At 42.1% G+C, this 14574-nt stretch overlaps 1 protein-coding gene across 4 annotated transcripts in view; it reads right to left on the reverse strand.

The window, feature by feature from the left end:
* EXOG (exo/endonuclease G) overlaps positions 1-13925 on the reverse strand; it is a 48145-nt gene extending 34220 nt beyond the window's left edge. For all 4 annotated transcript variants that reach the window (XR_008731833.1, XR_008731834.1, XM_055707923.1 and 1 more), the window contains exons 1-5: positions 13670-13925; positions 12258-12407; positions 8667-8806; positions 6831-6907; positions 3809-3923 (exon numbers count right to left, since the gene is read on the reverse strand). Coding sequence is in view for 2 of the 4 variants with exons in the window: in XM_055707923.1 (XP_055563898.1) it covers positions 3809-3923; positions 6831-6907; positions 8667-8806; positions 12258-12407; positions 13670-13910 (723 nt within the window). In the remaining 2 variants the exon portion in view is untranslated. The remainder of the gene's footprint in view (positions 1-3808; positions 3924-6830; positions 6908-8666; positions 8807-12257; positions 12408-13669) is intronic.
* Between the last annotated feature and the right edge of the window lie 649 nt (positions 13926-14574).

Below are 14574 nucleotides of genomic sequence, written 5' to 3' on the forward strand. Positions count from 1 at the left end.
CACTACAGTGACAGTCACTGGAGAAGAGTACTGTATAAAACAAGAAAATGTCATTTTGATTTGATCTGGACAAAGATGAAAATCCTGTGTCTGCCTCTCCCATGACATAGAACAGACTTTTCCTGTTGGCATTCTATTTTACATATATTCACAAAATATGTTTTTCAGCTACCAAGCATGGTCATCAATCTACTCTTTGCAATAAAAGCCTCCCCTGCAGACAGATGAAATGACAGAACATATCTGAGGATACTGCAAGTTCAGCCAATAGACAGAACACCACTGGCATCTAAGGAGTTCAAGGTTAATTCCCTTTCTGGAATTAAACAACAAATGGTACCAGAGTCCAAGCAGGAACTGGGAACAATGCCATGACCGATGCTCTGTTGTTCCTCTATAGTGATCTAAAAATAACCTTTTTGGATGTCTGATGAGAAAAACACCAGCCTGTGAAGCCATGGATACATGTTTCACTGTTCCTTTAGTCAAAAACAAGGAAACTAGGATTGAAAAGAGGATCTGAGACAAATCAGTGCAGGCACATTCACTGTAGTACTTCAGTGTTTTCTTTTTTCCACAGTTCTAGTCTCAGAGAAGAAGAAAAACATGAGAAAGGAACCTAGCCTTAGCAGTCACATTGTCAGATTATAGGTTGTAAGTTTCAGTACTATTGTGTATACTGTAGCACTTCCAAAACAGCACATACAAAGGACACCTTCTCATATCAGCTTCATAAGCACAAACAATGAGGACTAAAAGCCTTTCATTTCTACGGCACTTGTTTGAACCCAGCAGTTCACTCTGAAAGACGGCTAAGAGGCACCTTCCCTTCTCGTCAGCTGCCAACTCTTAGCACTGGTTTAGGGGCAGAATCCCAGACTACAACAATCAGCGGCAATGGCTGCAATTATATCGAAGGTATCTGTTTGAAAAGAATTTCTCTCCAGTGCTTTGACAGGTTGTGTTCCCTCTTCTAAGTGTATGTGTTGAGATAAGAAGGGAAAAATAAAACCAATCCCAAAATCCAACACACCACTCCACTTTGAAGTCTCTCTCCCCAAAGGACAACTTCAATGACAAGCACAAGAACTTCTGCCGTAAAGAGATTTCAAAAAAACAAAACAATCCTCACACTGTATTTATTTACACTTAGGAGTGTAGCCAAAGGGAACCCAAATAAAATAATTTAATGTTTTAAACAAACAAACAAAACCCCTCAAAAGTAACATTTTACTTTTCCCACTTGTAGACAGCATTATCTGTACTTAAATACAGCTTAAATACAAATCAATTTACATGATGAATCTCACCATAGGAAGCTGAGTAAAGGATTTATGCGTGTGGCCAAATGGTGAAATGAAAGCATGAATACCATCATGTAGCATTCCACCGTTTTCAGTCCAACACTGAACTTCACTTCAGTTTATATTAAGACCAAAAGTGATAAAACATTCATAAAAGACCAGAGTTGTCATCAAACCCAAGGATGATGAAGACATCTTGGCAACAGACAAGAACAGAACGATATGATAATCTAAGCAGCATGGACATTTTGTGCCACTATTATTCCGTCACCATATCCTGGTAGCAAGTTATTTTGAATAAAAGGCAGTAAGATGCAGCGCCTGCTCTTATTTCTAGCTGGAGAATACTAAAATTTACATTTCAAAACCAAAATGGGGAGCCACAATAATTTCTCAGAAAATGTAATCTTTCTCTTCTAAGTAAACACTTTCTCTAGAGGAAAACTAGAGAAAGATGACCAAGATTAAAGTGAAGCAGTTCATAGATGATTCAGCTGCTTCCTGGAAAATCATTTCCAGCTATAAAACGTTCAAGTCAGCTCAGAATTTTTAATTCTTTGCTATGTAAGACAAATATGTATTTTTAGGGATAAAAAAATAAATGCAATATCCTGACAGCTACAAGGAGGCAAATTCCAGCAAGCTATGTGCAAGTCTGGAGAACTCTTATGGTACCGTTCTGCATGACAGTAAGCTAAATGCTCAGCTCAAGGCTGTTGAAAGGAAACATTTCCCTCCTGCTCCCAGCTATGTGCTTTTGGACGTATTCATGCTGTCACCAGTAAGCGCCGGACTCCTCTGTGTGCTGCTCTATCTTTCTAGGGCTGTAGAAAACAAGCCCAATAAGCAAATAAAGAGTCTGGTATGGATGGTCTTCTATTGCATTGAGTAATTAGGCATCTCGTGGAAAGATCTGACAGTCATCACTGCTGGCAGACAAGGGAAAGGACTGAAAAGTATAATGGGCAATGGCAAAGTCATCACTCTCCCTTTGGGTGACAAGGAACCACTGCCAGTCTAAAGCTGATTTTGCCACTAACATCACGTGGCATTGGTCATATCCCTTAACCACGGCTTATTTATCCACTTGCAAATGAGCACAGCTGTCACCTTCCTCACAAAGATGTGGTGAGAGCTGAAGTTTGGAACTGCCACTGAATATGCAATTATTACTACTGCATTTTCATATGCATAATACATGACTGTCTGGGGAAAAAATAACAACAAACCCAAACCCAAAGCTGTGATTTCATCACAGTCAAGGTTATAGACGTGCAGGTGGGGATATGAGACAGTTTTTAAAGAAGTAAAAAGGTAAAAGCGAACAGGAAAAATTAAATACTATCATGACTGCGTTCCAAGTTCAATCAAATGGAAATCACCTGTGTATTTATAATGGAGAAACAGTGCCTAAATCTTACCGCTCAACAAGCCAGTATTGAAAACTGAACACCTCTTTCTTTTGTGTCTCTCGTATCCCTCTGAAACAGGGGCTTGTTGTAGCAAGCTCATTCATTGCTCCTCAGAGAACTAGTTGGACAGCTGAATCACTCACAAGCTGAAGCTGCAGTTGATCCAAGTACTTATTTTCAAGGAAAAGTGTTTTTTCAAGAGGCGCAAAATACAGCATTTGTTATTTGCATCATGCTAGCTTTCATCTAGCAACTGAAGACAGCAATAATATCTCATTACAGCAGGGGCAGAAGGTAATACTCCCTCCCTTGAATGCCTTACTATGCTCAGATCCTACAGACATCTAAACACATGCTCACAAACAGCAAATCCAGATAAGTAGTATTAATTCACCCCTCAACTTGATAGCTTTCCCTATCTGTCTGTCTATCAGCAATGGTTTCTAACAACTGTGCATGATCAATCCTACACCCTCAAGGTATTTTAAGCAGGTAATAAAAATAGGGGACCAAAAGAAGAAGGGGGTGTATCAGTACCATGGACCAGTGATTACACTGCATCCACCTAAAACCTACGGAACTTGCAGCTGACTTTGGTCTGCTCAGAATCTCAGTTGCAAGGCCTCATCTAAGTGATGCATGCAGGATATCGGCAACCAACTGCTTCTGAATTAATGAATGGAAGTATTCCAATACCCTATATAGTTCTGAGAAACCTAAACTACCTTTGTATTGCACGGTCTCTAAAATACATAAATAAATGACTGAATAGATGCCTACATAACAGCAAAACCCACTAACTCTCTGCTTAGAGCCTGACATGTATTATGGAAATCAGGAAACAGCTTTACTGCAAACTGTAAACAGACATTTAATAGATCCCTCTTTGTAAATAAAACACATTATTTTAAAATTATACTTTTTCATGTGTAGGCAAGATCGAACATCACTGCTGATCTTGTGCCAACTAGTACTAGACATTCCCTACATTTTGCATGTACTAGGATGTTTAACTTTGTTTTATCAAGCTACAGTATCACTTTTAAATAAATATTACTACTGCACTGTTAACCCAGCAACATATATACATACCTGATAAGTAACACTCTTCTTTCCATCATCACTTGTTTCAGGCAAGGTCAGAGGTCCAGAAACTACCCAAACATCCTCAAATCTCTGGGTCAATTCCCGACAATACATTTCCATTCTGGAACATATTTGTCAGATAGGGTAAAGTCAGCTGGGAAAACATAATAAACTTTGAAACATACTGTGAAGGGCAAGATAAACATCTGACAGTTTGGGAGCAGTTTTCCAAACTCATGTGACTCAATTCAAAGAGGGAATAATGCAGGTCCAAGTCCTACTTGCCACTTGTCACAGGTTCACTTATTTACAAATAGGGATGTATTATCGCACACATTTGAAAAAGGTTTCTGTAGCCTTACCACCGGTGCTGAAAATCTGAGTTCTCTACTTACTGCCACACTTGACACTAGAAAGATACCGTTGATGGTCCCTTGGGGTTAGTAAAATACTTATTTTAAACAGCAGGTTGTGGCATTCTTACTGCGAAAGATTTTACCACGATACTCAATTTGTTATGCTCCTCCCCAAGGAACCAACATCCCATAAGCTCTTTCTGTAGCTCAAAGTACTTAGGAAAGTTTCTATGCACCATTCCCACAGTCTACTTGTCTTTTTTTTTTTTTTTTAATATAAAACTGTTTAAACATAGAGTAGTATGTTGCTTTTGCTTTTTAAACTGATTCAGTTTATAGCATAAAATATTTCTCCAAATAAGAAGGTTTCTGGATCCTGCCTATTTTATATAAAACAAAAGATTATAGCCTGTCTTCGATCTAACACCCCAAGTGTTAAATGAGTCACGTACAGTGAGCACCCACTGGTCCTTTACTAAAAGACAGAGTTGCACTTAAACGGACAGAGACCACAACATGAGCCAGATGAACCCAGCTAATCTGGCTGCCTCTTAAACAGAGAGGTTTCACCCCCTTCTTTGTTTCATCCCTATTCCTCACACCTCTCCTTTGGGTCACCTTTAGCACTCTTCATCTCTCAATAGCCTAGAACAAACTGTTTTGATTTAATGAGTTAAATCAGCTCATACAAATCAGAATTAGCAGGAATGAGCCCTTTCTTCATGTGATATGCCAAAGCATTGATCACAAGCTAATTTTTTTTCCTGCTGTTGTCAGCTTTGCTTCCAAGCAGCTCAGCTCCTCAGGCTGTCTCATGGCATGGCAATACAACCACCACCTGGCACAAGGAAAGAATGGGAACAAATGCAGCTAGGGAGCAAAGTGCTTTCGGTGGTAGCCAGGACAGAGAACAGATTACAGTGACCACGAATCACACTGAAGACAGAAAACAACAGTTAAACATCAGAAAATAAGAGAAGCACGTGTGTTAGTGGCAAGAGAACAAGAAATGATTAAAGTGCAGTTAGACCACACCACTGAGCCAATCTAATAGCTTACTATCTAACAGCTTGCTGAAAAATGCAGTCCTGCTCTCCCCTTTCCTACTGCTCCCCTTGTCTGCCCCAGCTGAAAGTCCTACTCCATCTTCCACATTGGCTCTGGCACTTATCTCACCAGTTGATCCAATTTTCTAATCTGGAAGAAACATAATCAAGCAAAACAAGATGCAAGTCAGTTCAACTAGGTTCACAAATGGAACTGACTCCCCAAGAGTCAGATTAGTACCACAGCTGGAACTAGGAAAGCAGCAAAAATACATGGCTGGAGGGCAAACACCACTTAAAAAACCCCAACAGATTATTAAACTAAATTGTATTATCTACCTGCACCTCAGAAGACAATTCAAGAAGCAAGCAAGGAGAAGGAGGGGGAGGAAGAGAGTACTGAAGCCAGGAAGGGATACAACACACGTGAAACACGGTATCCTTAAAACTATTCATCACTATACAAAGTGACTGACGGAAAAAGTGGCACCAATACCTTTGTCAAGCATTTAAACTGTGGGGTTGGGAGAAAGTGCTAATAGCTGCTTAAATGGTGGGGCTGACAGTGCCAGGGGAAATTTTCAAACACTCCCCACGATCCCCTTATTAGACAGAGATCCTGCTCAAGGGAAATAAAGGGGTTTTCCAACCTTGAATTAGTATAAATGCCTAGGTTTGGTATAAGGAAATTTTATGCTCAAATACTTCCAAGTATTAAAACAATACCAAAAAATCTCTTAACATGTTATATCATTTTATTTGTCTATAAAACAGTATAACCTTACTGAAAGCCTCATAGGATTTTATATGCATTCTTGTAAAACTGGAAAGCAGTGTGTAGTTGAATGACAATACGGTTTTGGTAGACTTTTAATACAGTACTGTATATAATTCTGCTAACCTTTCCTTGAGTGAACCTTGTGAAAACCCTAATTTTCCCCTCCTGTTTCTGAGTCTTAACATTCTGTAAGTCCTACGCAAGGAGCACTGGATGAATGCTACTTTTATTAATGTTTTCCTCTGCTCCCAGGAAGGAAAGAATACAAATCCTATGTGAAGAGATTTAAATTTATCAACCACTCACTTCACCTCAAAGCCGATCCAGCCAGTGCTCACAAGTGACAGAGAACCTGCCTGACTGCTACTTGGAAGCCAGCACTTGAAGAAACACCCAAGACCTGAAGTAGTCACGACTCAGTGGGGAGCACTCAGATCTTCAATTCAAAGTGAACCAATGTCCACATACAGAGATGGGAAGCACTTTTTTGAGGAAGAGGTGTTAAAGCAAGATCTAAACCCTTTCCTTGCTTCTACTGAATTTTCCTTGAGGACAGAGATGTTAAGCCTGGTACCTCTACCCACATCAGCCAGAGAAGTAATTTTATCTTTTCCAAAAATGTCCTTTACAGTTTTATTGAATAAATAACTAAAGCAATTGTTATACTGTTCTTGCACTGTAAGGACTGAGCTGCCTTTCATTTGAGAGAAAGTTCCTATGATCTCTACAGATAGCCTACAAAGTGCTGTAGAATACCTGGACATGAAGAAGCTTTATAAATATAGCATTTTTTGTTTATGCCACTGCCTGGTGTTTTTCACTTAGTTTACTTAAAAGCAATTTCTCACCTGTTCCAAAATCCAGCATTATTTTCATAATTCTGAGGCACGATGTTGGACAGATAAAATGTTTCAGCCATAGCTCTCTGCACAGAGAAAGAAAATAATTAAACATTTACAAGCTGAAAACACATTTTAGAAGTTTTCAGATCAGAATCCATTTCTAGTTTAGTCTTCACATGATCAACATAAAAGTTCACATAAAATCTAAGTCAGAACATCTCAAAAAAATATTTTGGATTATGAGGTGCATAACTGAGGCTACAAACCTTGCAAAATGTATCTACTTTTTGGGGCTTTGGGGGCGGGGGTTGACAGAAATACAGCACAAGAATGTCCAATTCTAGAGGCATAGGAATCACTATGTCACCCAGTGTCAGTTTCGTAACGTCTTTGGAAGTGACTAGCTACTCTTTTTTTTGAATGAGAAGGATGCTTTCACCCATGCTTGTCATTTATTTGACTGCCTAATGGGTAACTTTTTCTTTCCCTTACAAGTAAAAGTTTTATTAAAAATATTCATCATTATTTTATAAATTCATAACATGCAGGTGATGAAATTATTTACGAGACCGTAATGGCCAAACATGTACATATCTGCCTAATTTTATCTTTCAAAAGTGTTATAAACCTCTCTGAACAGAAGCCCACATGTCTCCAGATACAAAGGATGTGGCACTGAAAAACAACGCCCGTGCAGGCAAATAAAGAAAAAAATTTCCAAGATCTTAACCCAGAATCTTCACAGGTCCTGTACTTGTCAGTGTTTTTTACATAGTACTTTGTCAAATTGAAGGGGCTGACAGAACTCCTTAGGATAATGAGCAAATACTACCCACACTAATTACAACTGTGAAATAAAAATTTTATAATCCTTTATTTGAAAGACTGTATCATCTCACTGCATTTCAAGCCAGGTACAGGATCTCTGCACAGGTAGCTCACCAGCAAAATCTCCCCAAAGACCACAAATAAATAACCACAAAGGCATTTCCAGTAGAAGTAAAACAACTGGTTCTTTCATCCACCACATGCCACTGTGCTGTCACTCTACCCCACCGCATACTGTTCTGTCTGGTAGAAATACAAATTCAAACTGCTTTTTAATTGACAAATTGCTGCATTAGGCACATTTCACAAGAGGATCCAATAAATCCAAGGCTGCTTTGTTAGTCCGCCAAGGCATTAGAGCATGCTTTTCTTACAGCTCAAATAAATGGCAGGTGAAGACATTTTATAGACTGAAAGAACTATGGCAAAAGGTGGTTCTAATTTACCTCATACACACTGCCAGAAAGGAAAAAGCCTTTTAAATCATCCAGGCAATCCCCTTGCCGATACAGAACAGTACTTAACAGCTTCTTTGCTCTGCCCAATCTAGCCTTAAACATCTCAGCACCTGTTGGCCAGAATGAAGTCACCGTACCCTGTCTCCCTTGAACTGAGCTTTGGAAGACAATTGAGGTTAGTCTGATGAAGGTTATCATCTTCATTTTACAGGTAGACAATGTGACATACAAGAGGTTGAGAAGACTTGCTTAACACTACGCTGTTCAAGATATACTCACATCTTCTCTGCCAAACAAGCTAATCAAGGTGTAATTTAATGAAGTATGTCACCAGAGCATGCACCCGATTTAGACGCCTGAAGCAGACTGTGAGAGCATCTACAGTGCTCAGTCAGGAACACACCTTGTAACTCCAAGTCCAGATCTGTGCATCAATAATGAGATCATGTTCCATCTCAAAACAAACTGTAAAAGGAACACTGCACATTACTTTAAAGGGTCTTTTGACCCTTTCTGACTGAAAAACACAAATTAAAAAGAAAAAATAAAATCCTACTGTTGAAAATTTGTTATCTCCCGCTGGTGCCATGTGTCCTCGTGACCATCCGCTCCCAAGGTAATCTTCATTGACAGCACTAAACATTAGAGGGATGTTAGGATCTGGTCTGAATTTACAGTGCCTTCGGTCCGCACTGCCTGAGGAATAACACACCAAACTGTTAGGTTATCATTAAACCATCATAAAAACAAGACAAAAAACTGGTTCTGTCCCATCTTGCCAAGTGACCCAAGCTTAAGGATTCCACACATTCATCTAAATTGGGTATTTGTCTTCTCAACCATAAAAAAGAATAACTCTGCTTAAATACCTGTGCTTCAGTTCTCAATCTGTCCCTACTATACACTAGAAATTCTAACATGCTTTTATAGAGAAAAAGCAAAATACTTTGGCCTTTATCATAAATGCAGGCACATTAAAGGCAAGATTGCTAAAGATATAAACCAGTATATATTCACTCTTTAGGACAATTAAGATACACAGATCTTCACTACAACCATTTCTTCTTTTTCCAAGCCTAGCCTGAAGTAGGATGGGTATATCTTTATAAAATTAGACTTTGTAAAATAATAAGACTTTCTCTTGAATGGGTTAAGTAATTTGTTCTTCATGAACACAGAAATAAACATAGAGCTTTCCTGTTCCTTTCCAAGATTCCCCTTCTGCCTGTCCAGACATTTGGGAAATGTCCACGAAAATGACTAGGCCTAAAGTATTCTGGTAGACAACAACATTTTGCGGGGAGGGTTGGGAGGGGAGCTAACTTAACTGTTGCAGAGTTGGCAGCCCATTCTAAGTTGCTGTCTTCACTGGGGAGTCTGTGCCTTCTTCCCAGGTTTACTGGTCATACACCTACATTTGTGTCCTTCCACTGCGTGAAGTCCCAGTCAACTCCTTGGAAAAGAAATTACGCTGAGTAGGCTGCAACTTTGAGACTACTTCATCCCAAACACTGACTGCCTCCTTGGAAGTGATGGTCAGAAGAGCCCTACATGAATTATTCTGGCACTGACAACCTCCGGTAACACACCATCTTTCTTAGGAAACAGCTTGGGACCTAAGAACTTCCATAGTTAAGGAAGCTGCTCTAGAGAAGCAGCAGACGTACGTGCAAGGGCTAACTCAGCTGTGCCTGTGCAAGGGCTCCACACAGGGAGTGGCACAGCATGCAGCTGGAAAATAACTGGCTTAGAGCACCATCACTGTGTCCACATTTTTTTCTCCAAAATGACAATATAATTCAAAGTATCTACAGCATACTGATTTCTTTCTTTATAAAATTCAGGGTGTCATCTTAGGCATAATTTCATAGATGCAATATACAGGACTGTTTTACAGTCTCTTTTCATTTAAGCATGAATCCGGGCCTGTACACACCAGAGAATTTTCCTCAAACTCAGCAGTTTATAGAGCACCTCCTATTGCTATACAACGCGAATGGCAATTTTCAATAGTCATCACTGCTAGCTGTTAAAACTATTCTTTCTTCTATAGCCGACTGTGCATGCACAGGCAAACTGCAGCACTCTGGCTTTTTTGTCATGTCAATACTATCACTGAGCACATTTGCACCCTACGCTTCCTTGTGCTCCATACTGAGAAAAAAAGTGTGGTACATGTCTCCATTTGGCAGCTCTTTGAAGAACACAAGGATATGCAAAGACCACAAGGAAGAAGGGAAGAGGCGGACAATGAGCATGCATATGGATAATGCATTTCTTGGAAAACAGTGCCTGTAAGCAATTTCCTCTTTGCATAAGTCCATGGAGGTGATGTCAAAACATAGAGGTGGTCAGAGCACCTTTATGCACTGCAGGTAGAAGGAAGGAGCTTCACCTCTCTTTTATTTTGGTAAAGCATGTGACATGACACTTCAACACAGGAGTGATGCTTAGGAAGCCACATGGACAAGTTTATCAGTGTGCAAAACAACAGAATTCTTATTTTTAAAAAATCCTATTTAATCTCAGTATTTACGACAAAGTGTAATCTATCAATTAAACCTGAAAAACAGAAAAATGTATCCTTATTTATTCTGTGTTCACTGCTTTGACGAAAACAGCTAATTTCTTCTGTAATCAATTTTGTACATCTCATATACATGTAAAGATAATTTCTTTCCACTATGTTTTTTAAACATTTAAGTTCTTACTTATCAATAAAGTACATTTTTTTACATCACAGCCTTTTAAAACTCCAGAACACCAAAGGTTTTCGTGACCTTCCCCGAACAACACAGTTCTACCTCAAATCTCAATTGGAGTAGCTATCAGACATAAATCAAGAGTTGAATGCCTCAAGATGCTTGATCTCAGCTTACAGGTTACTTGTATCTGATCATTTGGAAAACATTTTAGCAATTCGGCTATTAAGGCCCACTTGAAAGTAAGCCTGGCATTACTGCTTTCTTCTCAGAAACAAGTGGAATCAATGATGCTACTTAGGGGTTGGTTATAAATATTTTCAGGATCACGCTTTTAATTTTGAAAGGTAATTTGAAGACAGTGATTAAGATATATTTAGAGGGCTACTGCATTCATAAAACATTTTACAATTATACAGTTACCTCCATTACTAATAATTTGCCTTATAAAAACTGAACTAATGCTATAAACTTAATTTACAATGACTGTATACTTCTCATATTTCATTCACTACTGACAGCAAAAAAAATCACTGAGCCTCTGTCTTGCATAAAGAACAGGAGAGAGAGTATTAGATAATGCACATCAGAAAATACAACAGAACTGCATCAGCGTAAATAATGGCTGCAGTAAGTAGGTAATGCCCTATCCATCTTTGAACAATTACAGCAGTTGAAGTCCTTTGCTCCATTTTTATCTCACAAATGGACATTCCTCTTTTCTTCCCATTCTGAGCAAATCTCTAAGATCTGCACATGAACAAGTCTGGTCACTAAAGGCGCTGACTCCACAAGCATTCACACATATGGGGCAGTACCTAAACTGGCATAAACTGGACCACAGAACTAACTACACTAGCTAAGGAAGCAAAAGCAATTTTCATGTGCTTCAGCAGTAACACTGATCTTTGCAGGTCTGAATCCAGTAAGGAAAGTTTAATTTTCAGCGTTTCATCTTTCCTCCATTCATGTTTAAAAGAGATAAGTTAAGCTTCACTCCTGCAACATGACTTAACTGACACAGCTATATTAATCTGGTGCTTACAGACTGTTTCATAGCAGAAATTTCCCACAGAAGGTAGCTCTAGTTCTCCTTCATTCCTCCCTTTCATAGCCCTTGGGCCAAGTGTATCTTGCAGGCTTCAGGACATTGTACATCCAATACCAGACTAGTCCCAACAAGTGAAAGAACACTGAAGAGGCCTGCCAACCTGCAATGACAGATCACTTAAATCACTAGCAACATTAGACATATACTCTCATGAATGAAACTGACATCCACCCAGAGGCACGCTGCCTCCAGTGGGATTGTGAATGGGTGGAAAAATCCATACCTAGAAATCACTATAGTATTTTTCTCCCTGCTTGCTCCTGGGTCCACCTTTCTGTGAACAGCAAAGCCCATTCTGGGCATCATAAACGTAAGCAAATAAATACCTACATACCCAGCGTCTTCTGTTTTGAAATATGTTCTATCACCCATCTAGGCACTCGTTTTGCCTGGTCATAAGACAATGCATGATTTGTATAATATCTGGTCTCTGTTCCAGCTTCAGGGAATCCATATTTTTCCAGCAGAGACTCTTCTACTGGTTCTAAGAAGAAAAATAAACAGAAAGCCATCCAAAGATGAAATGGGATCAGAAACAAGACAGTAAGAAAAGTATGTCAGTGGATGTAAATATACTGTATAGGGAACTACTTGAGGTTACTGCCACAATTAAGACCTAAAAAAAATACGGAGAGCTATCCAGTGAAACTCCCTTCTACAAAAAAAAAAGTTGTGCTTTTCATTGTGTCCTCACATGAGGATCTCAGCTCTAGGACTAACTCATCCACTCTACTGCCTCTCAATATCTACCTAGCAATTGCCTTGGGCTGGCCTTCAGAAGAAAAGCTAACAGATACTTAGGAACAAATCAGTCAAAAAAAGAAGTTACGGACACAGGAAATCAAAACACACCCATTTCACCCTTCAGAGTTGGAAATTACACTCCTCCTCACAAACTGAGATGTAGGAGTTGAGCAAAAGCACGAGTCCTGCAGTCACCAGGAGTGTGTGCTCACACGCTTCTGAATGAACGAAAGCTTCACGTTGAGGATTTGTTGGGGGTTTTTTTGTTGTTTATTTTTTTTTTTTTTGGCAAGTGACATTTTTGTCTCATGGAGGAATATTTACAGCATCTTACTGACTTCCTTGTCCTCCAGCCATGTGTTCGACAGCCACTCGTGTTTTTAGAGCCGTTCTTCCTGTGCTTTCCAACAGTCCGGTGCTTTTAAAGCCTTCAGGTTTCCCCCGGGCCCGGTGCCCCCCGCAGCCCCCTCCCCACGCCGCAGCCCCCTAGGCAGGTGGGCCGGGGCCTTCCCAAGGGGACAGCCACCACCCGTGCTGGCCGCAGCTCCCCGGGGCAGCCCAGGGCACGCAACAGCTTAAACGTAGCTATAGCCTGACCTGAACTGCATGTTTAAAAATAAATATATATATCTGTGTGTGGTGACATTATGGGGCCGTTACCAGATCACACCAGGCTGCTGCTCTCCGCTCCCCACTGCCACACGGGACGCTTGCTGCCACGGTGGCACGAAACCCCCTCCCTGGCAAGCCACCAGCGCCTCGGCGGGAGCAGGTGCGGCGAGGAGACTGCGTTTCCAGCGCAAGTTACAGCCCAGCATCCCCAAATAAGCCCCCCACGCCCCCAACCCGGCGCAGGTACCAGGGAACCGCCCGCCCTCCCGCCCCCCCGGGCGCCCCAGGCTGGGAAAAGGCTCCCCTGAGGGGAGGGCGCCGGTTCGGGGCCGCACGGCTGTGGGGAGCGGGGCCGCCGCGCCCGGCCTCCCCTCTGCCCGCGGCTCTTACCCTCCGGCAGGGCTCGCCCGGGGACCGGCTCCAGCTGGCTCTGGCTGCGGAGAAGCCGCCACGCAACCCAGCACGACACGGCGGCGCCCGCCGCGGCCCCGCAGAAGAAGCCGCCCAGAAAGCGGCGGTGCCGGGGCAAGGCCGCCATGGCGGCGGGCGGGGGTGTGCAGCCGCGGCGCCGCGCTACCCCGCCGCGCCCCCTGCCGGCTCGGCTGCGGCACTGCGGGCGTCTGGGCGCCATGGTGGCGGCATCGCCTCAGCGGCGCCGCGCGGGAAACCACCGGCAGGGAGGGGCGGCGCGGGGTTTGCCCGAGAGCGGTGGGGGAGGGAGGGCGAAGGCGCGGGGCTCGCCCTCACGGGGGCCGCAGGGACCGCCCGCCGAGGGGCGGCCTACCGAACCGCCAGCCGGCGAGCACCGCAGCGTGCAGCGTGATTGGCTTTAATCACCTTCTGGTGATGTGGCATCAGGCTTTCTGTCAGGACCACCACCAGCCCGATTACTGCTGGGGGTTTTTCCCTCACAGGTGCCCGGTAGTGTTTATATGGGCCTCATGTGGGCCCACTGCAAGCATTTCCAAGCCAGCACCAAGCGTGAGGCGTTTTTGCTGAAAAAAAGGACCAGTTTAGCCATGGAAAACACCAAAACATGAGGGCTGCGTCGCCACGCTGTCAGCTCACTGAAGGCAGCTTGCCCAGTGGTCTGGCCACACTTCGGTTTGTGGCTGAGGGCTTCTTCTTGTCTCATGTGGGGACTAGGACATGTGGGGACTAGGAGTGCAGGGGACTCAGGCTTCTTTTTTTTTTTTTTTTTTTTTTTTACCTTTTGTAATCTTCTTCCAGCTCCCGTCCCCCTGCCTCACAGAATCTTTTTCGGTGCCCTGCTGAAGTGGGGAAAAACCCCACCA

The sequence above is a fragment of the Falco cherrug genome, chromosome 4 (assembly GCF_023634085.1).
Source record: "Falco cherrug isolate bFalChe1 chromosome 4, bFalChe1.pri, whole genome shotgun sequence".
Lineage (NCBI taxonomy): Eukaryota > Metazoa > Chordata > Aves > Falconiformes > Falconidae > Falco > Falco cherrug.